The sequence below is a fragment of the Elephas maximus genome, chromosome 27 (assembly GCF_024166365.1).
Source record: "Elephas maximus indicus isolate mEleMax1 chromosome 27, mEleMax1 primary haplotype, whole genome shotgun sequence".
Classification (NCBI taxonomy): Eukaryota; Metazoa; Chordata; class Mammalia; order Proboscidea; family Elephantidae; genus Elephas; species Elephas maximus.
Window position 1 is genome coordinate 12,548,939 of NC_064845.1, and position 20,428 is coordinate 12,569,366.

The following is a 20,428-nucleotide window of genomic DNA, read 5'->3' on the forward strand; positions in this document are numbered from 1 at the left end:
TGTTTCTGAGGGTTCCAGTGAAAGGAAGCTTGCTGCCTGATCACTCTCGGGGTGAGAGGATTGATGCTTTGATGCAGCTTCCTGACATCTTGGATGAGGTTCTGCCAAGGGCATGGGCCCGACTATCAAGCCCCCTCCTAGCAGGGTCTGCCTGATTGTGGAGCTATCTGTAGGTCTGTGTAGATCGTATTCCATGCCCAAGCTCCCCAGTCATCTTCTCTCTCACTTCCCTCTCAAAAATGGGACTTCATTCTCTAAATCACTCAGGCCCAAGCTTCAGCAGCCTTCTTGGCTCCCCACTCCCCACAGCCAGGCAGCTACCACACACTCTGGAGTCCCCCTACAGTGTCCATCACCTCAACCCCCCTTTTCTTATTCCTATTTCCATCATGTTCCCATTTCAGTTGAAGAAACTAAGGCCCAACAGAGTTGTGACAAACATATCTGGCAGAGAGAGAATATTCAAGCTAGGCCTTCTGACTTCAGCTCTAGGCCTCATCTCATGAGATCACCTTTTCTGAATATAGTCACCCTATGTCTCCTCACCACCATGTGTGGCCCTGGCGTCCTCTTCAGCTGTACCCCATACCATTCCTTTTTATTGTACTGCACATAGCTAACTGAACGCTCTGCTGTTCTCCAAACGTGTCCCTCACGTGCCTGACGCCTACCTTTGCTGGAACTGTTCTTTCTCCTCTGAAGGAATGACTCAAATATACCTTTTGTGACATCACACCCATATCCGGTGTCTCTTGAAGCCCTACTAACTCTTCTGGTCTTCTCAAATGTTACTTCTGCATCAAGTCACTCTTTGTCCCACATTTCATGGTTCTCTGGGCGAACCTCCCATGACACCCCTTTGAATACAACAGCCTTTGTCTCCTCTGGTGCCTTCCATACTACTAGACACAGTGGTGGATTGCTCGGCACTTGTAGATTTAAACTACAGCTCGTCAAGTTTATTTCCTTTTACAAAAATAAAGGGAAATCTGTTCGCTAATATTAAATTGAAAAAGCGGTATTGTTTTTCAACAGGGCAGTTAGTCTAATATAGAGAAACTCATGTACGTTTTGCTTCTGTTTATTATAGAAATATATTTTTTACTTCAGGGGGTCCCCTGAACTTTCTCCCCTCCAGCTGTCCAAAAACTCCTGATTCTTAGCAGAGAGAACTCAGAAAAATAGTAGGTTGAGACTATAGCTAAGTTGATTTGGGGGACTACAGTGTAATCCATCTTTTGTTCGATTTGTAGTGATTAATAGCTTCAGGGCTTGCATTGTGAATTTCAGTTTTAATAGACTGCATATATAGCATAAATCAAGTCTCAGAGCACCAAGGATGGGCAGGTAACTCAGCTATTGCAGTGTGCAATGAGATAATAAAGCAGAATGTAGTGCATTGCATAGGATACAAAGACCTGATGGTTCCACTTTATTATATGTGTGTGCTTTCCAAAAGTATTTAATCAGTTCAGTGTTCAAAGGTATAGTAGAACCAAAAAAAGAAAACAAAACAGAACAAACCCATTGCCATTGAGTCAATTCTGACTCATAGCCACCCTATAGGTCAGAGTGGAAGTGCCCCATAGGGTTTCCAAGGAATGCCTCGTTGATTCACACTGCCAACCTTTTGGTTAGCAGCCATAGCTCTTAACCACTACACTACCAGGGTTTCCATAGGTAGAGCATCATGTAGGAAGTAGCAACTCTATTAATAAAGAGTAATAGTATCTCAGGTCTGGGAAGGAATGTAGGTATTGTTGTCTACTTGAAGTAACCAGAGCGATTGTCCAGATCACACAGTGTTCTAGTGGCGGGTTAGGGTGAGAGCTGGGAGCCCCTTCTTTCCTATCTAAGTGGATTCAGTGCAGTTTCAGGCCCCCTTGGTTTCAACTCCCAGCTCTCACTTGCGCTGTGATCTTGGTTGGGCAGTTTCCTTCATCTTTCTAAGGCTCAGTCATCTCACCTGTAAAATGGGGATATAAACAACTACCCTTATTTCCTCCAGTAAAAAGAGTTGTGAGGATTAGATGAGACTAAATCGGAACCCTGGTGGGACAACGGTTAAGCGCCCAGTGGATTAACTGCTTGACTGCTAATTGGAAGGTTGGGGGTTTGAACACGTCCAGTGGCTCTGTGGAAGAAGGACCGATGATCTGCTCCCATAAAGGTTACAGCCAAGAGAACCTTATGCGACGGTCCTACTCTGTCACGTGGAGTGTCTGGGAGTAGGCACTGACTCCCCGGCAGCTGACACCAAGTGTGTAGAACTCTTCCCAGTGTCTCCCCAAGCTGTTGCTGATAAAGGACTGGTTGTCCTCCCAGCTCCTCCTACTTACGACCCCAAAGTGGGGGTGGGGGGGAAGGTGGGTGGTACAGCTGTGTAGTGTTGTGCTCATCACAGAGAAAGCTAGCAGATATAATTCATCCTTTTTCGATGTCTGTCATGTTTAAGAAATTTGCCTCTTATAAAAAGTTTTGTAGCTTCCTTCTGCATTTTAAAACATTAAATTCGCTATACAAAAACTACAAAAAAATACAAAGTATTTCAATACTCTAAGCATTAATTTTACTTAAAATTTATTTAAATTTTAATGAGATCAAATACCATAGATCCTTTTTTTTTTTTTAATAGAAGGAAACTTGGCGATATGGATTATGGGCATATTACATATGATTATGTATGTACTGTGACAGACTATGTGTGCACTATACATGAAATACAATCAGTCTCATTCAACTCTTTTTAAAGGAAAATTGTTTAATAAAAATATTCTTGGAACAAATTTGTCATACGTTTTCTTGCGTATTTTTTGCATTTTTCTCTGAACAATTAGAAAGTGAAGTTTTTTTAGCATGCTAGTCTTAAAGATTTGTTTTTGAGAGAATGCTTTAAAACTAGATAAAATGGTATGGCTAATGTTTGCCATGAACTCTAGTTATTTTTTTCATTTTGTTAATGATGAATAAGAATTAAAGAAGATATCTATTTGGATTTTTATCTGTTTCATTTTCCTAAAATTATTAAGAGCTAAATAAGTACACTTTTTGTTTTTCTGGGACTATAAAAAATTGTGAGGGTTTGATCAGGCAGAAAAGGAAGAATATGAATTCTCATACCTAGGATTATGGGAAGTTGTCCAGGAAGCCAAGGAAGTTTGCAGGTGTTATAGTTAAACTTCTCTCACACCCTTCTCAATCTTGTTTCCTTGCTCTCCACACTCTTCACTTGTGGCACAGCTGCCATGGCACCTAGTAGGCTGAGCTGGTAAAGAAACCCTGGCTTACCATGGCACAGCAAGCAGCGAGTACCTGAGGGATTGTTCTGTTGGTACCTGAGAGTAAAAATTACCTCCAGCCTGGATAGTGGGGGTGAGACATGCCTTTTGACTTGAAGAAAAGGAACACATTCAAAGAAAGTACTTTTAAGATATAAGATGGAATAAAATAATTAGTAAATATGTAAAGAGCATTTACAAATCAACAGGAAAAAAAAAGAAGACTCAAACAGAAAATTCGCGAAAGAAGTACAGTAACCTCACTAGCAATCAGCGAAATGTAAATTAAAGCAGACTGGCAACATTGAAAAGTTTGATGATGTATAGCATTGACTAAACCAAAAAACCAAACGCATTGTGATAGAGTTTTTTTTGACTCATAGCGACCTTATAGGACAGAGTAGAACTGCCCCGTAGGGTTTCCAAGGCTGTAATCTTTATGGGAGCAGACTGCCACATCTTCCTCCTGTGGAGCAGCTGGTGGATTTGAACCTGACCTTTCAGTTAGCAGCTGAGCGTTTACCCACTGCTCCACCAGGGCTCCTGCAGAATTGACCAAGGTGTAAAAAAAATGGATCTGTCTCTGGTCACGGTGTAAATGAAGACAGCCTCTTTACTATGTATTTGTAAAAATAAAAAATGTGCGTGCTGTAGAGCCCAACATTTCATTTCTCCTTACCTATCCTAAAAGAACTCTTAGGCTTTGGTACAATGAGTCATGTGTGTATATACGCAACGCAGAGTCACTTACAGTCATGACAAACTGAAAACAGCTGAATGTCCATCAAGTCACACGTGGCTTAGTAAGCTATGGTGCCTCCAGGGCATGCCGTACTATTCCATGGTTATAAAGAATTAACTAGAACCGTGTGTGCTGGCAAAAATTGTATCTACAATAGACTGAATGAAAAAAAGAATTGTAAAACAGCCTGTACGATGTTACCATTTATTTAAAAAAAAAAAAAAAAAGGGTGAAGCAATACTATAGATTTTCAAAAATAGTGGCTTTCAAACTCTTTTGGAAGTGACCCTCAGTGAGGGACATATTTTCCATTTCAACTGAGTGGATCCTCAGTACATGCAATGCACTCGGAATTTATCTATTCTGTTTTTGTTGCATTCCACTCCATTCTATTTTTTTTTTTTTTAAATGTTGGTCATGACCCGTTAAATTGGTTTCGGGACTCAGCCACACTTTGAAAAATCCCGTTCTAAAGGTGTGTGTTACCTCCACGGCTGGAGGGCTGCACATCAAGCTGAGAGCAGGGGTTACTTTGGCAGAGGCAGCTGCAAAGGGCAGGAGGCCTTGAGCTTCACCTGTAATACTTAGTTTTTGTTTTCTTTTTACAAGAAGCATGCATAGTTAAACATTTTTGAAATTATTTTTTAGACAGGGAAGAATCTATCTGTTTTCAAAGGGCAAGCTTTTACTGGGATTCCGAAGGTAGTGGTCAAAGGGTTTTACAAAAAAAATAACTTTTAAGTTAAAATTGCGTAGTTAAGTAGCTAAGAAACTAGGCGTTCTAGCTAACCATCTCTGTTTTTGTATCTAGGGCCACAGCTGAGCACATTCTTGTGGCAAGGTAGAGTCAAACCTGTGCGATTTTCTACCCACAATGTCATCACAAACCTAAGAACTCCCTGTTGTGCTGTGAGATTGTAACTCCTTATCTGTGTTAAGTCTACAGATCAGATACATAGTCAACATAGAAGCTGTGAAGATCCAAACCCTCCTATTTTAGAACGTGCAAGGTTAATGTACCTCCATCAACTTGGCTACAATATATGGTCTCTAGTTTTTGGGATGGAGCTAGACAAATAATTTCATTTTAAGAATTATTTCTGCAAGAGCCTCTACTGTAGAAAACATGGCATCTGTACCTCTATAGGCTGGAGCAGACAACTCCAGTTCTCTGCCTCCTAGTTGATAAATAGCTACGTTAATTCTTTCTTGAATTTTCTTCCCATTTTTACCGGAAGGGGAATTTATTAAAGCTGATGTTAATGGTCAAATAATTGATGTACAAAAGGAGTTAGACACAGCGCCTACAGGAGCTTGACCCTTTAAATGTCAAACATTTAAACGAGGCCTTTACTGCAGGTGAACTACAACTGGATTATTTCCTGTGCATATTTCTGAGCTAACTCAGCGAAGAGACCCATAAATAAAATATTTCCTCACATGTAAATATTTTATTCTCTTTTTGTGTTTTGTGTCTTGCATATAGATTTCCATATGCTTATAATAAACCAACACATTAAGTTTTCTCTTGAAATGTTTTGAAAACAAAAATTTTTACGGTAGGATCTGTAAGCTTTCTCACAAAGCACTTATATAAGCATTTTTAACAGTCTTAGCTGTTGTGAAAACAATGATCATATCCGACTCTAATTCCATATCAGCTCAAGGTTATGTGGAGGGGAGAAAAGAGGGGCTTTGGGACTTCTCTTTAGAAAGGGGAAATTGGCAAGAAAAGTATTGTTCCAAAAAGTGTGCTGTAGCTTACAGGAGGAGGAGAAAGAGCCAGGAGGAGGCAGACCCAGAGAAGGATAGTATATATCCACATATCTGAAGTCTCTCTTCCATTTCCTCCAGTGTGGATATGAGAGTGAGAAGAGGCAGAGATGGCCCTTGTGGCTAATCTTGAGGTCAAGGCCGTTCCTTTAAATAGCTTTACATTCCTGAATGTTAAGAATGAACTACTTGTGGCTATGACAGATGAAGCTGGGGAAGGAGTTCGCATGCAGTTCTCCACCAAGCTGACCTGAAACTCTGAAAGTGGTCTGGGTCAGTGATGAAAATTTAGGATAAATTATAAATGTGTCCTACTTAGACCCTGAGAGAAATCCAGGTGAAAATTATTATTAGAACTAATCAAAGGTTTGAATGTTGCTTCATTAAGATTTTTTTTTCCTCTGTAAGACTGACTATCCAGTGTTTGCATTAAGTAGTTTTCATCAAATTAGTTTTAAAATGTGTTAGTAAGGTAATAATGAATTTAAAAGCATGCTAGCCTGTTCACTATTATGTCTGAAGCCTGGAGATTCAGTGGTCATGATATCCAAGATACCACTGACTCCTGGTGGCAGGCTTCTGTAATTGTAGGCAAAGTTCTGAAAGAGACATACAGTCTTTCAAATGTTAGCACAGGTAACGTCATTATGTTGCTTCAAAGACTGGTTAGTAAAGGGGAGGAATTTTTGTATCACATATCATAAAATATTTAAGTGTTACAGGTGTCTGCATATCCTCTTGTTGGTAGGATAAAGGTGTTTGCTTATTTTTTTTTTTTTCAGAATTTTACCCTATTCTCCACTAATAGTCACTATTGAAAGAGAAACTGGATTTCTTACCTAACTGCAGAATTTATCATCCACAGCCTCTGCAGGGATTGCTGTGTCCCAGAGGAAAGTACGTCAGATCAGTGACCCTATCCAGCAGATCTTAATTCAGCTACATAAAATCATCTACATCACACAGGTCAGCGGTCCAGTTTCTTATTTTCTTTGCTTCCTGAATACAAGTTTGGCGCTAATGCTGCTGAAGAACTATTCTGAGAACTTTTAGTTAGAAGGAATGCTTGTTCTTATCCTCTGCAGCTACATATATGTGGGGACACTGTGGCTTAGTGTCAGAAACCAAACCACATACGTCAGGTTTTCCCTGTGGCTCCTAGCCTGCTGTCTCACTCTTTGCACCCAACCTAAAAACAAAACCAAAACACGTCGACAACAAATGGCCCTTCAATGTGGGGGTGAAAATGAGGACACAATTTCTGCACAACATGGGTTATTAAATTAAGTGGATGTGTTTCTTTCAAGTGTTCAGCGGTGGGAGAGAAATCTAAAGAATATGGGGAGAGCATATAGAGGGAGAACCCACCACCTGGGCTGGGGACAAATACCCAAGAAAGGAACAAATAGGGAAGAAGACACTTTTCCTGGGTGGAGTTCTAGACCTTGCTGGAAAAAAAAAGGGTAGAGAAATTTTCCAAAGTGCTATGCAAGGGACATTTGCAGGGGAGCCTCCCACTAGGGTACCAGGGCAAGCCATCCACAGTGAGGTACTGTGCTATGGAACTTGTTGGAAATCAGTTTGTGAGGGTGGTGTACTGGGAGGTCCCCCTCGATGGGGCCAGGAGAAGCTGCCCATGGGTAGGTGCTGCACCATGGAACAATCTAGGAAACAGCCCACAGGACTGGCGCCATTGAAACTTGCAGGGTCGGGGTGGTGGCAAGCACCACTAGATGTTTAGGAGCAAGGCAAGACAGGAGTACTGCAGAACTAGAAGGAAAAACCCATCCTCCTCTGGTGTCCTCCTCCAGTGCCCCCGTAATGGTTCCTACCAATAAAGCTTCATATCCTGCCAGCTGGTTAGGGAGAAATGTTTTGGTATCATAAGCAGAGCAATGAAGGTGGACCTGGATCTGAAAGGCAATAAATTGAATCATGGCATATTTTACCTGGTGGACAGGACAAGGAGTGCTCTTCTCCGGGACCTACCCATATCTGAGTTCTATTTGCTATCCTTCCAATTCCTCCCTGCAGCCTGGGAAGTTTTTATTTTTCGTGGGGTTGGGTAGCCTGGTTCCTGTCCATCAGGTGTTCTCCCACATCTGGTGTTCTTCTCCGTCACCCCGAAGGCTAAGCTTTTGAGACTCAAAAGTCTAAAATTGATTACTTTTTTCTCTATTTTGTGCTGTCAACCTTTCTCTTAAGAAATCACATAGAATCGCCTGACCAAATGAAAGGGAGTGAAGGGGTACAAGGAAACATGAAGGGGCAACTTCGTTAATAAATCAAGAGATTATTCAGCTGTATCTATATTGAATAATGATCTTATATTCAAAAATGCATTTTACATTTAAATACTGATATAGAAAGATTGGAAATGCATTCTAAATCTAGTGTTACGGAAATAGCTTTAAATAACTGTTCAGTTACCTCCACTATTAGGTATTAAACTGAGAGAAAATATCCTTTGAAATTTCCATATGCCTGTCTTGCTAATTTTTATATAACAAAAGAATTTTAATGGATGTATTCCATGTCTTTATTGGATTTCAAAGTATTTTTTAAAGCAAGAGTGAAGCTATTATAAATATCTTATTATTATGCCTTTTAAACTGCCAGTGTAACAAATGATTTCATATTTTTTGGCAAGATGGCATTCCAGCAAGTTCAGATATAACCGTTGTGAGTTTCAAAATGCATTTTCAGACTACTTTGAAGTTTATGACATTGCACTTGGTAAGGAACGATTCCCCTCCGGGGAACTTGAACTTCACAGTGCAAAACAAAGTCAGTGCCTTTCAAATAAAGGAAAAAAATACAAGTCTAAAAACTATGCTAGTGTATTTGCTGTGGCTTCAAAACCAAGATCGGTTTTCTCTCTCTGCTAATTGCATGGGAAAATTGCTGGAAGTAATACTGAATTGACCAAACAAGCAAAGAAACTCTTGTTATTCGCATATGCTTATTTACCAGCACAAACTCTCACAGACTCATGCTATGGTGGCCGCTATATCTGCGGGGCCAGATATCTCCAGACAACCTGCAGATGAACAAACAGGGGAAACGTCTTACTTCTGACTGGTGGTGGCTTTTCCTGCCCAGTTTCCATGAAGTAGATCTGTGAAAATCATCTTTCGAAAGGCAGAATGTTAAAACCCTTACCCTGCCTTTTACTGACTTGACATGTTTTCATCAAAACAGAAACAATGATCTTAAGACCAGCCAGCTAGGAACCAAATCGGTGGTTCACTTCCATTTGCTGGAAGCCAAAATCTATCTTTGGGCATATAAGGTGACCAAAGTACACATGTTAACTTTTCTGTTGTTATTGCTTACGTAAGACTTGGGCAGCCAACTCAGGCATGAGATTTAGTGCTATAGTTATATCTTGATTGTTTTGTTAATTAAATGGTTTTGAAACTCAACAAACAGCAGCTTTAAAAAATCAAACATCTGCCTCCTAGAGAACAAACGGGCGGTGTGGTTGGAGCTCCTTGAGCTTGCCATTTTGACAATCACAGTTGTTGCCAAAAGAAAAAACAAACGTGATTGGAAATAGAAAGGTGCTGTCCTCAGGTGAAATTATTCTCCTGTCATCAGTGAAGCGTGCTATTCCTCCAGCAGTAGGGTTGGGTGAGAAGGGAGCTGTCCATACCTCCCCTCCTAAGCTGGAGGTCTTCCTCACTAACGGCCAGAGTGACAGAGATTAAATAGAGTACGATATTAGGGCAAAGCTGTGTCTGTCACGTTGACTCATGTTTCGGAGTTATAAATTCTGAGTTCTACATCTTGCGTATTTAGTTTAATGATAATCTTTGAATTTGTTTTTAGCATTTAGGGAAACCTTTTAAGTGGCAATAGGGCTAAATATCAACATCTTTTATAGAATAAGATGTTAATTCAAGTCTTTTCATCCAGTGGGGACCTGTGAACTATGGATGGTCTGCTGGTCTATTTTTGGAGATACAAGAGAATGCAGTTCTTTAAAAAGAACCCACATATTATACAAGTATGAGAAAAAAGCCAGCATAAGACACGCAGATGAGATGTCACTTGTTCTTTCCTTACTTTGTGAGGTATAATAAAAACAAACAAAATAAGACAAGTGTTTGGATGTATGACTTTGAGGAAGTCATTATCGTCTCTAGAATCAGTTTCTTCATCAGTAAACTGGGGGTACCTTACAGGTCTGATTGTGACCTTCAGATGAAATGAAGTGTTTGGAAACATAAACTGTAAAGCACCATTCCACGGTAATACTGGTGGGGGCGGTGTTTGCTGTAGCATAATGGTTATCCTAGAAGCTACACTATCTGAGAAAGTGTCCTTTCATGTTACATAACCTTTAAACTTTGATTTACTCACTTATGAAATAAACCTGTTGTCTTCAATTCCAACTTGTAGCCACCCTATAGGACCGAGTAGAACTTCCCCAAAGGGCTTCCAGGGAGTGGCTAGTGGATTCAAACTGCCGATCTTTTTGGTTAGCAGCCATAGCTCTTAACTACTGAGCTACCAGGGCTCACTATGAAGCAGTACCTGCTTTATGAGCTTGTTTTGAAGAACAAATGAATAATACACGTAAAGGAGTAATCATGGTGCCTGGAACATAGAAATCATAAGTAGTAAAATTAATATTCTATTCTTAACATTCTATCCCTTATATATATTATTATGCTTATAAGGATTCCTGGTGGCACAGTGGCTAAGAGCTCCGCTGCTAACCAAAAAGGTCAGTGGTTTGAACCCACCAGTCGCTCTACAGGAGAAAGACGTGGCAGTCTGCTTCTGTAAAGATTACAGCCCTGGAAATGCTGTGGGGCAGTTCTACTCTGCCTATAGTCATTAGGCGTCAGAGTCGACTCAACTGCAGCGGCTGGTTTGGGTTTTTGGTTTTATACTTATATGCAGTTAAATTATTCATCAGTTATCATTCTGTGTGAAATTTTAAAATCTTGCCTGAAAACTTTGAAGATGAGGTGCTGTCCATAGTGGTGATTATTCCAATAAGGTACAGTAGCTTTCTAGACCGCCCTGTGTGTGAAACATAAGTTGACTGAATGTTAACTTACTCAACTCAAGCGGCTTTTTATGAGGATTAATTCAGGCCATCAGAAGCAGTGAAAGGCAGCTCTAAGTTAACTAGAACCCAAAACCAAACCTGTCTCCCTCTAATCGAATAATACTGACAGATGCCAGTACTGGGGAAACCCCTCTCTGAAGGAAACAGTGAACCCACTGGTGCTTCAGACCTTCAGAATTTGCTGTACCAGACAGATACTTCACACAAGGCTTGTTGCCTGTGCCTTTGAGAACCACCTCAAAACCACCCAGGGCAGCAACTTGGTGGTCTTGGGCAACACTGCCCTCTGGTGTTTAATTCAGGGAAATGGCTACCTCTGGTGGTTAGAATAGGGGATTATCAAAGCAGTATGTCTCTCCAGGTACTTTCCCCATCCCCTCACCACTCCAGTCCATCCGCTTACAAGGAAAGTGTGCGTAGTCGTAATTATTGCTGTCCTTTGGCTCACACATTGAATGAAAAGGGGAGGTCAAGATACAGAAAGAAAGAGACAGAGAAAGAAACATTGCCTGTTTCTATCCTAAGTTAAATTCATTCCACTTTTGCTCAGCTCTCATGCATGCATATATCATCCTCATTTTCCTTCTCATCTGTCTTCCACCTGTTTGTTCATAAAAGCTGGGACATCTCTCTCTGTCTCTTTCTGTATCTTGACTTCCCCTTTTCATTCAAAGTGTGAGCCAAAGGACAGCGATAATTACGACTCTCTTCTGGAGCGGGGTCACGGAGTAGTAATCACATTCGACCAAGATAAAAGAAAGCTGTAAGTATTGACATAAAAAGAGATTACGAGAAGTTCAATGCCGTCAAACTACAAAACCTTTCAGGGTATACCGAAGGGCTTTGGAATCTCCAGCACAGTCTTAATTCTCTAATTAAACTTGCTTTGACTCAAGCACTAGCGTTAAAGATGCATTTAAAAAACATTTTCCGAGTGCATTGTTTTTCTGTTTCGTATAATGATAGTGCCTCCTGATGGGCCCTTGAGCCTGTTGTGTTTGGGATGATGGGCAGTTTTGCTTTGGCTCTAAAATCAGCTGTTGTGAGCCTCATAGGCCCTGTTATCCTCTCTCCTGTTACCTTTTGTATATCTCCCTGTTCCTTGTGTTAGTCAGGATAAGGTAAGTTATGCTGCAGTAGCAGATATAAAAAAAAAAAAAAACAAAAAAACCATTTCCTGGCTTTACACGATGAAGATTTATTTCTCACTTAGCTGATATTTGACCGGCCCGAGGGCCCTCCTCCATATCATGGGTGCGCCACCTGGAAAGGGCAGAGATAGAGGAAGCACACTGGGTTTGAACTCCTCGTTCTCCAGTGACACACGTCATTTTAATGGGCCAAAACTAGTCCCGTAGCACCAGCCACCTTGTAAGGGGGTAGCAGCAGTGGTGGTGGTAGTGATAACGGTGTCTGCCATATTTGTCTTTCTTTTTTTCTGAGTTTTGAGCCCCATTCTTGTTTTTATCTTAGAAGCTCCTGCTACCACATTTCCTTTCCTGCCCTAGCCTCTTCCATTTTTCATTTTTTTTTAATTGGTTCCTTTTCCTCTCCTTTCAAGTCCTCTCTCTGTTTTAAGCAGAACCAAACGTCATTTTGCCCCTGAAGCCCCTTATAATTCTCATTTTTCCCTCTGTTATCCTTCTCCCAAGCTTCACTTCATCCCTCTTTGCTTCCTGAGACCTTTGACTTCTCTGTATAAATCTAACTTGCAAAGCATTATAAAATTAATTTTTGGAAATCCCCATTTTTATCCAATCACCCTATTTTCTAAGACCCTGTGGTGACTTCCTGTAGCACATTTATTAAAACTAAATCACCCTGGCTCAGCCCTAATACAGTCGTGTGGCGCATAACATCCGTTCAGGCAATGTCCGGCCACATATACGTCCATGTAATAGGCTTTATGGCAGTCCGTTCTTATGTTACGAGTTGTCCATAAGTTGGATGTTCATAACCTAGAGAGGGACTGTAATATGGTGTTTGCAAAACGTCCAAATCGCATAATGTCCTATTTCACAGAAGGTTTTGTGGACGTTAAGCAATGCATGACTGTGTATCCTAATTCATTCCATCCTTCTCCTGGATAAGATTTGTCCCTCAAATCAGATCACTCTCCGGCTGAGTCTTCAGGAGCACTCAGACGCAGGCATTTGACTGTGTGCTAATGCACATACCCTCCTTTCGCTCTAAAGTATCAGGACAAGAGCCAGGGCTGGGGTGTTTAGCGTAGCTCTGGGCATGTGGTAAGCACCTAAAGATCTGATCACATGCATCTTAACCTTGTCAAAGCTACAGAGTTCAATTTATGTGTGCAACTAATCATTGAGCTTTTAGGTGAAAATAATATCAATAAATTGGAAGAATAAGGTAAACAGAAGCAGCCTTTGGAAAGGAAGCAGAGTAATGGATCTCACTCCTTCTGGGTTGTAGGGTGGAGTTGTAGCATGTAGCCGCATGCTGTTGGAGTCAGACCTAAATTCTTATTTAGTCCTGTTGAGTGATGGTCCTTATGCTGACCGTCCGTAAGTGCGCCCAGGGAGCCGGCTGTGCGGCATTAACATTTGGTTATAATGAGTGTCTTCTCTTTTCATGCAGCTTCCTCCGGCCCTGCACCATAATTTGAAAAGAAGGATTATAGAGAGATTCAAGAAATCCCTCTTCAGCCAGCAGAGCAACCCTTGCAATTTGAAATCTGAAATTAAAAAGGTACAGTATTCTGTATATAGGAATTCTTTTGGTTAAAAAAACCACATCATAAGAGTTGTATTTTGTACTTCTTGCGTTTTGGACTTTAAGCCCCATCTCTGTTAAGGGCTATTATCACTGCTTTAAGATACCCTACTGGGGATATGTCTTTGCCTCTAATTTTCTCGTCTTTCTTTCTGTACCCATCATTTTCAGAAGAGGGATAAAAAGTTCTTTGAGCATTACTGCATGTTTGCCTAATAATACATGTTATTAAAATACCTTTAATTTTTAAATGTACATATTTTACCCCCTTTTAGAGGATTATTTCCAGTATTTTATTAGAATAGTGCTCAACAAGCCCCTAAATTGAAAGGTAAGGGCTAAGTTTTAGCCCCTGACAAGCTTTGCCACTCTGAACAGGTCAGTTAACCAGCTGAGGCCTTGATTTTTTTTTTTTATCATCACCCGTGTGTTTCAAAGGTCTTTACTGTCTTTGACTTGTACAATCTGCTGAACTTTGGGTACCAGTAAATATTGCTCTTCATAGACATAAAAACTAGATCACAAACAAGATATGTCAGCCAGGTAGGAAGACAGCTGTTTACCTCTGGTGAACACGGCTTGGTGACAGGTGATCCCTCTGTCCTGCTTGCTAGCCGTGTTGGATACTGCCCTGGAGGTGGTCCTGAGCTCCGAGGCTCTTGTTCCTGAAGGCTTTAGGCAGAAGCAGCATAGCTCCCCTGGATGAGAAGCTTGGCCTATTTTTGGATTTTATCGTATACTTAAATTTGGCTTAGTTATGCTTCCAAGGAACTTTTCCTTTAAGGTTTCTCCCCCCCCGCCCCCCAAGAACCCATTCTTAAGCATGAACTTATTCAGGAAATATGATGGACTCTTTGATACAAAATGCAAGCAGTATGTTTTTGCTTTGTTGCCTTCTGTCATTGATGCCCACACACACACACACTCACGCACACAAAGGAGATGGGCGGGGAGGTGGAGATAGCTGCAGGTGAACAAAACATAGACCCACCTCATCAGAGCTTAGAGAGCAGAGATGCCTTTGATGGGTTGTGTTGGCAAAAAGGACCAAGAAACAAAGAAACCAAGAGATCAAAGCCAAAGTGGAAGAGATCTCCGATATTTATTTCATGACATGTATGTACTATATCACGAATACCAACAAATTTATTTTAAAAAGTTAGAAGCTCAGATCACCCATGAAAAGATTACATGTTGCTGGGGTTTATTATTTTTCCAATGATACTCAGAATAATCCAGTTTGTACACAGACTCATTTTAAGCAAAATCCCAGTTTCGTGGGATGAAAGTGCTGCTGGCTGCCTGATACATAAAGCCAGCTGCGTCTCTTCCCCCACTCGTTTTTCCGTCAGCACACGTCCTTAAAGCCGATCATTTTCTCTTTTATTACTTAGGTTTTGGGTTCTGTATCCTGTTCCTGCTGTCTGTCTTTCCTCCCCTGATAGAGAAGAGACTTTCTTTTGTTAAGTTGCCTCTGTATCATGCCCGCATCTCTAATTGGAGCACTTCCCTCCTGTTCTCCTTGGCTTTTTTTTTAAATTAATTTTTATTGTGCTTTAAGTGAAAGTTTACAAATCAGGTCAGTCTCTCATACAAAAATTTACGTATACCTTGCTATGCACTCCTAATTGCTCTCCCTCTAATGAGGGAGCACAGTTCTTTCCTTCACTCTCTCTCCTCGTGTCAGTTCGGGTAGCTTCTGGCCCCCTCATCTCCCCTCCAGACAGGAGATGCCAGCATAGTCTCATGTGTCTACTTGATCCAAGAAGCTCATTCTTCACCAGTATCATTTTCCATCCCATATCCCAGTCCAATCCCTGTCTGAAGAGTTGGCTTTGGGAATGGTTCCTGTCTTGGGCTAACAGAAAGTCTGGGGACCATGGCCTCCAGGGTCCTTCCAGTCTCAGTCTGACCATTAAGTCTGGTTTTTTAATGAGAATTTGGGCTCTGCATCCCACTGCTCTCCTGCTCCCTCAGAGGTTCTCTGTTGTGTTCCCTGTCAGGGCAGTCATCAGTTGTGGCCGGGCACCATCTAGTTCCTCTGGTCTCAGGCTGTTGTAGTCTCTGGTTTATGTGGTCCTTTCTGTCTCTTAGGCTCATAATTACCTTGTGTCTTTAGTGTTCTTCAGTCTTCCTTGCTCCAGGTGGCTTGAGATCTCATTGGCTTTTTTATTCCAGCTGTCCTGAAGTGATTCTGATTCATGGTGACCACATGTGTGTCAGAGTAGAACTGTGCTCCATAGGGTTTTCAATGGCTCATTTTTCAGAAGTACTATCTTTTTACACAAATAACACACGTTCTACGTTTGTTTGCCAACTGCAACATGTACAGAAAGATTGGCCTAGCTTCACTTATGAAACCACCTCACGGGGAGTGGAAGGGCATGGTTTGCAAATGAAGAAAGCACGGGCTATGTGCGTAAAATGCAGCGGATACCCAGGGTTTTCTTCTGAGGTACCTTCGGCTGGACTTGAACCTTCAGTCTTTCAATTAGCAGCCAAATGCTTAACTGTTTTTACCACCCAAGGAAATCCTGAATCATTTGAGAGCTGCTCAATTCTCACGAGCAAAAGAGCCTCCTCTTGACTGGGGAGGTAAACTCAGAGCTTTGTGGGGTGGCAGGCAGAGGGCATTTGGGGAGCACAGGCAAGGGATGGACTCATCCTTATTTTCATCTTGGTTAAGAGGCAGATAAAACTCTCCTCGGAAGAATGCCATTAGTCCCTGCTCTGATATTACAAGCACGTGGCCATCTATGGAAAGTCTGGTGCGGATCCTCAGGTCGGAGAAGGGCCTATATGTGGTTTAGAATTTAGGGGTTGTAAAAGGGGAACACTCAGCTCCAGGACTCAGCTTGTGGTCAACAGAAGGGCAGCCCCAGTGTTCCACAGGATGCCCCTGGCTTGTGAGCCATCCCCCGTGTTGGTGGTTCATACCATCGTGGTGTAGACGCTCCTGAGCCAGGGAGGCAGGTCTTGTCTCCTGTGTGCTAAAGACATCTCCAGCCTGGGAGGCTGAAATACTTATTTTTCACCACTGAGCTAAGAAGCTACCTTCTCCATAAAAACCGTCTCTCATTTTCCCTGTCTGGAATTAATCTCCCCTTTCTCTATGCTTGAATCACTTTTTCATTCATATTACTGTGTTTTAAATAGCTATTTAGCTGCCTTACTTTTCCATTTCCCCCAAAGGCATCAAATGTGTCTTTTTTATCCTTGATTCCCCAGAGCATTGCACAGTGCTTGGCACATAGTAGGGTAGGTACTCAGTGCGCAAGTGGTGAATAAATGAAAGAAGCCCACATGCCCATCGAAACCTAAACAAGAAGAGTGTGTGACCTTTGTTTCCCTCCATTGCTGGAATAATCTTTTAATAGAGATCATTTTTATTCAGAAAAGCATTTTTTTTGTCCCTGTTTAGTCATAGGGAGACACTGGTGGTGTGGTGGTTAAGTGCTACGGCTGCTAACCAAAGGGTCAGCAGTTCGAATCCACCAGGCGCTCCTTGGAAACTCTGTGGGGGCAGTTCTACTCTGTCCTATAGGCTTGCTATGAGTTGGCATCAACTTGACAGCACGGGGTTTGGTTTGGTTAGTCATAGAGGAGAGTCCTTGGGTGGTACAAATGGTTAACATGCTTGGCTGCTAACTAAAATGTTGGCTGTTTGTATTCACCCAGAGGTGCCTTGAAAGAAAGGCCTGGAAATCTACTTTTGAAAAACCAGCCATTGAAAACCCTGTGGAACACAATTCTGTACTGACACACATGGGGCCACCATAAGTCAGAATTGACTCGATGGCAACTGGTTTTTTTTTTTTTTTACGGTCATGGTGGAGTGGCCTTTGGTTGGCACAGTCACCCCACACCAAGGCTGTGTAAATGGTGATAGCACATAAAATGCCCTTGATTTTCACCTTCCCCTTTGAAACATCTTCTGAACTCCAGGGACCCTTTGTCTCCAGTTTGAAGGAGGTAGAGTTGTTATGGGATTGTTGTACCCACTTAATATAAGACTCCAAATGATTAAAAAAAAAGTTGCCGTCAAGTTGATTCCGACTCATGGAGACCCCATGTGTGTCAGGGTAGAACTATGCTCCATAGGGTTTCAATGGCTAGTTTTTCAAAACTAGATTGCCAGGCCATTCTTTTGAGGCACCTCTGGGTAGACGCGAACCTTTTGATTAGCAGCTGAGTGTGTTAACCATTTCCACCACCCAGGGACACTGAAGGATACATCGAGGCATCAAAATAATGGAAAGGCGCTTTTCTAAGAAATCAAGATCTTTATCTCAGCAAAGTGGCTTTCAGCCTGGTGGTGCTCAGCCTTGGCTAGAGTTGCTTGGGAGAACAAAGCAAGTGTGTAATCTTATCTGTGTCTTTGGGAGCTGGGATTTTCAGCACGGAAGAAAGGAAAAACAGAAGTAGGATAGAAGACGTTAATTTGAATTAGAATTGCAAGTGTCAGTATGAATGAGTATGAATTCACGATGAGTCTTATCTGTTAAAAATATACGGATTTCCTAATATTTTCGCTACAAAGGTCTAGAAACTAATCCAGTAGAAATGAGCAACGCCAGCACCCAGGGCTCCTTGGAGATACAGCTGATCGCAGCTCTAGGGCAGGATGAGAGTGGGATGTCTGGATATAACAGCATAGCAAGGATGCCATCAAAGACTACTGAGGGTGTGGCGAAGGACTCAGGAGCCAGCTTGAACAGGCTCCCACTGTCTCCCACTGGGATAATTGGAGCATCAATAAATAACAACTGCAGTGGATTGAAAGCATCGAACATATTTAAATCCAGGAGTTCATAATGATCCTCAGAATTAATCCCTTATTAGATGCCTTTGGAGAATGCTAGGTAACCAACTCATTATCCTGAAAATTATTTACACATGGACAGAATCAAGCATTTATCCTACGGCACTGGGTTCCCTTATGAATCCTATCTCAGGGTTACTAAATGGTCGATGAGGAGGAGTTTCTCCTTATGGAAGTACTTCAGCCAAGAAGTGCCAAAGGTATAAAAGAATATCACCATTTTGCAGCCCCTAATAATGGAAACCCTGGTGGTATAGTGGTTAAGTGCTGTGGCTGCTAACCAAAAGGTCAGCAGTTGAAATCTACCAGGCTTTCCTTGAAAACTCTATGGGGGCACTTCTACTCTGTCCTATAGGGTTGCTGTGAGCTGGAATCGACTTGATGGCAATGGTTTTTTTTTTTTTTTTTTTTTTATCTGAATCGACTCAATGGCACATAACAACAACAGAACAAGACACAATTGCCAATGGCTGCTAACTTCACAAAAAGAGACGGTCGGACGTTGAATGCCTCCCCATAGAAGCACACAGCACCATCTATGAAGTGTTCTTGCCAAAACTTTGAATCTAAATGAATCAAACCTCTAGATGAGAGGCCAGTAAACTATGGCCCTCAGGCCAAATCCAGTCTGCTGCCTGATTTTGTAAATAAGTTTTTATTGGAACATAGCCACACCCATTTGCTTACATATTGTCTGTGGCCTCTTGCCCCATTACAATAAGAGAATTGAGTAGTTGTGGCTGAGACTATATGGCCAGCAAAGCTAAAAATATGGAGCCCTTCTGGCATAGTAGTTAAGAGCTTGGCTGCTAACCAAAAGGTCAGCAGTTTGAATCCACCAGCTGCTCCTTGGAAACCCTGTGGGATGTTCTACTCTGTCCTAAATGGGCACTTTGAGTTGGAGTCCACTCTAGGGCAGTGTGTTTGTTTGTTTGTTTTGTTTTAATCTGACCCTTTAAAGAAAAAGTTAGACCTCTGCTCTAGCTATAGGTACCCATGTGCAGCAAATAAACTCATTGCCGTTGAGTTGATTCCAACTATGGGACAGAGTAGAACTGCCCCATAGGGCTTCCAAGGAGCAGCTGGTGGAGTCAAACTGCCAACCTTTCGATTAGCAGCCTAACGCTTAACCACTTTGCCACCAGGCCTCCCCTGCGAATAAAGGAATGTGTTAAATGACACCATAGGAATAATCAGAAAAATCCAGACTAGCAATTTCTACGGGACAAATGATTTGTTTTCATAAATAAATTGTAAGGACAGGAGAGAAAATGCAGAGAAAAGATTAAGAATTTTAGGGAAAAAAATTAACCATTTACAACATAGGGGCTTATTTCTTCTACTTGAACCAAAAAAAAAAAAAACTCCTAAAATTTAAGATATATATTTATGAGACAATCAGGAAAATTTGAGCATTGATGGCATATTTAATTACATTAAGGAATTAGGAATTATTAGTTTCTCTTAGGGGGAATAATTTTATTGGGATTTTGTTTTAAAAAGAAACTCATTTTTTTAAAGAGCCATGCCGAAAACATGCACAGATGACAGGATAGAACATACATGATTTGCTTCCAGACCCTGGGGTAAAGAAGAGGTAGGAAGGCAGAGGAGATGTGAGTGAAACCAGACTGGCTATGTTTAAGCTGAGTGATGAGTACATAGAGTTTATTACCTTGTTCTGTCATTGTAAATGTTTGAAATTTTTTATAATAAAAAGTGTTTGGTTTTTTGGTTGTTAAGAAAGAATTACCTGGGGAGTTTTTTGTTTTGCTTTTAGCATTAATGCCAAGCTCCTCGCCTACCAATGCCTGGGCGCTGGCATTTGGAAACAGCAAGGACTGAGAATCGATGTCGTTTGGATCAAGGAATAAAACAAAAGAAAGAATCCGGACCTAGATGGGAAGCGGTTGCTGCCATGCCCAGCAGTTCTCACATTTTGCTGCTTTAAAGCATCCCGGTGCACAGGCCACACCCCACACTAATTAAATCAGACT

General features: G+C 41.5%; 1 protein-coding gene across 11 annotated transcripts in view; it reads left to right on the forward strand.

Moving 5' to 3' along the window:
• The window catches only part of NEK10 (NIMA related kinase 10), a 243,915-nt gene that overhangs the window by 210,148 nt on the left and 13,339 nt on the right, over window positions 1-20,428 (forward strand). For 10 of the 11 annotated variants that reach the window (XM_049870764.1, XM_049870748.1, XM_049870754.1 and 7 more), the window contains 3 exons: window positions 4,832-4,861; window positions 6,659-6,759; window positions 13,475-13,585. In XM_049870764.1, coding sequence (XP_049726721.1) covers window positions 4,832-4,861; window positions 6,659-6,759; window positions 13,475-13,585 — 242 coding nt within the window. The remainder of the gene's footprint in view (window positions 1-4,831; window positions 4,862-6,658; window positions 6,760-13,474; window positions 13,586-20,428) is intronic. The other variant, XM_049870753.1, reaches the window with a different exon arrangement.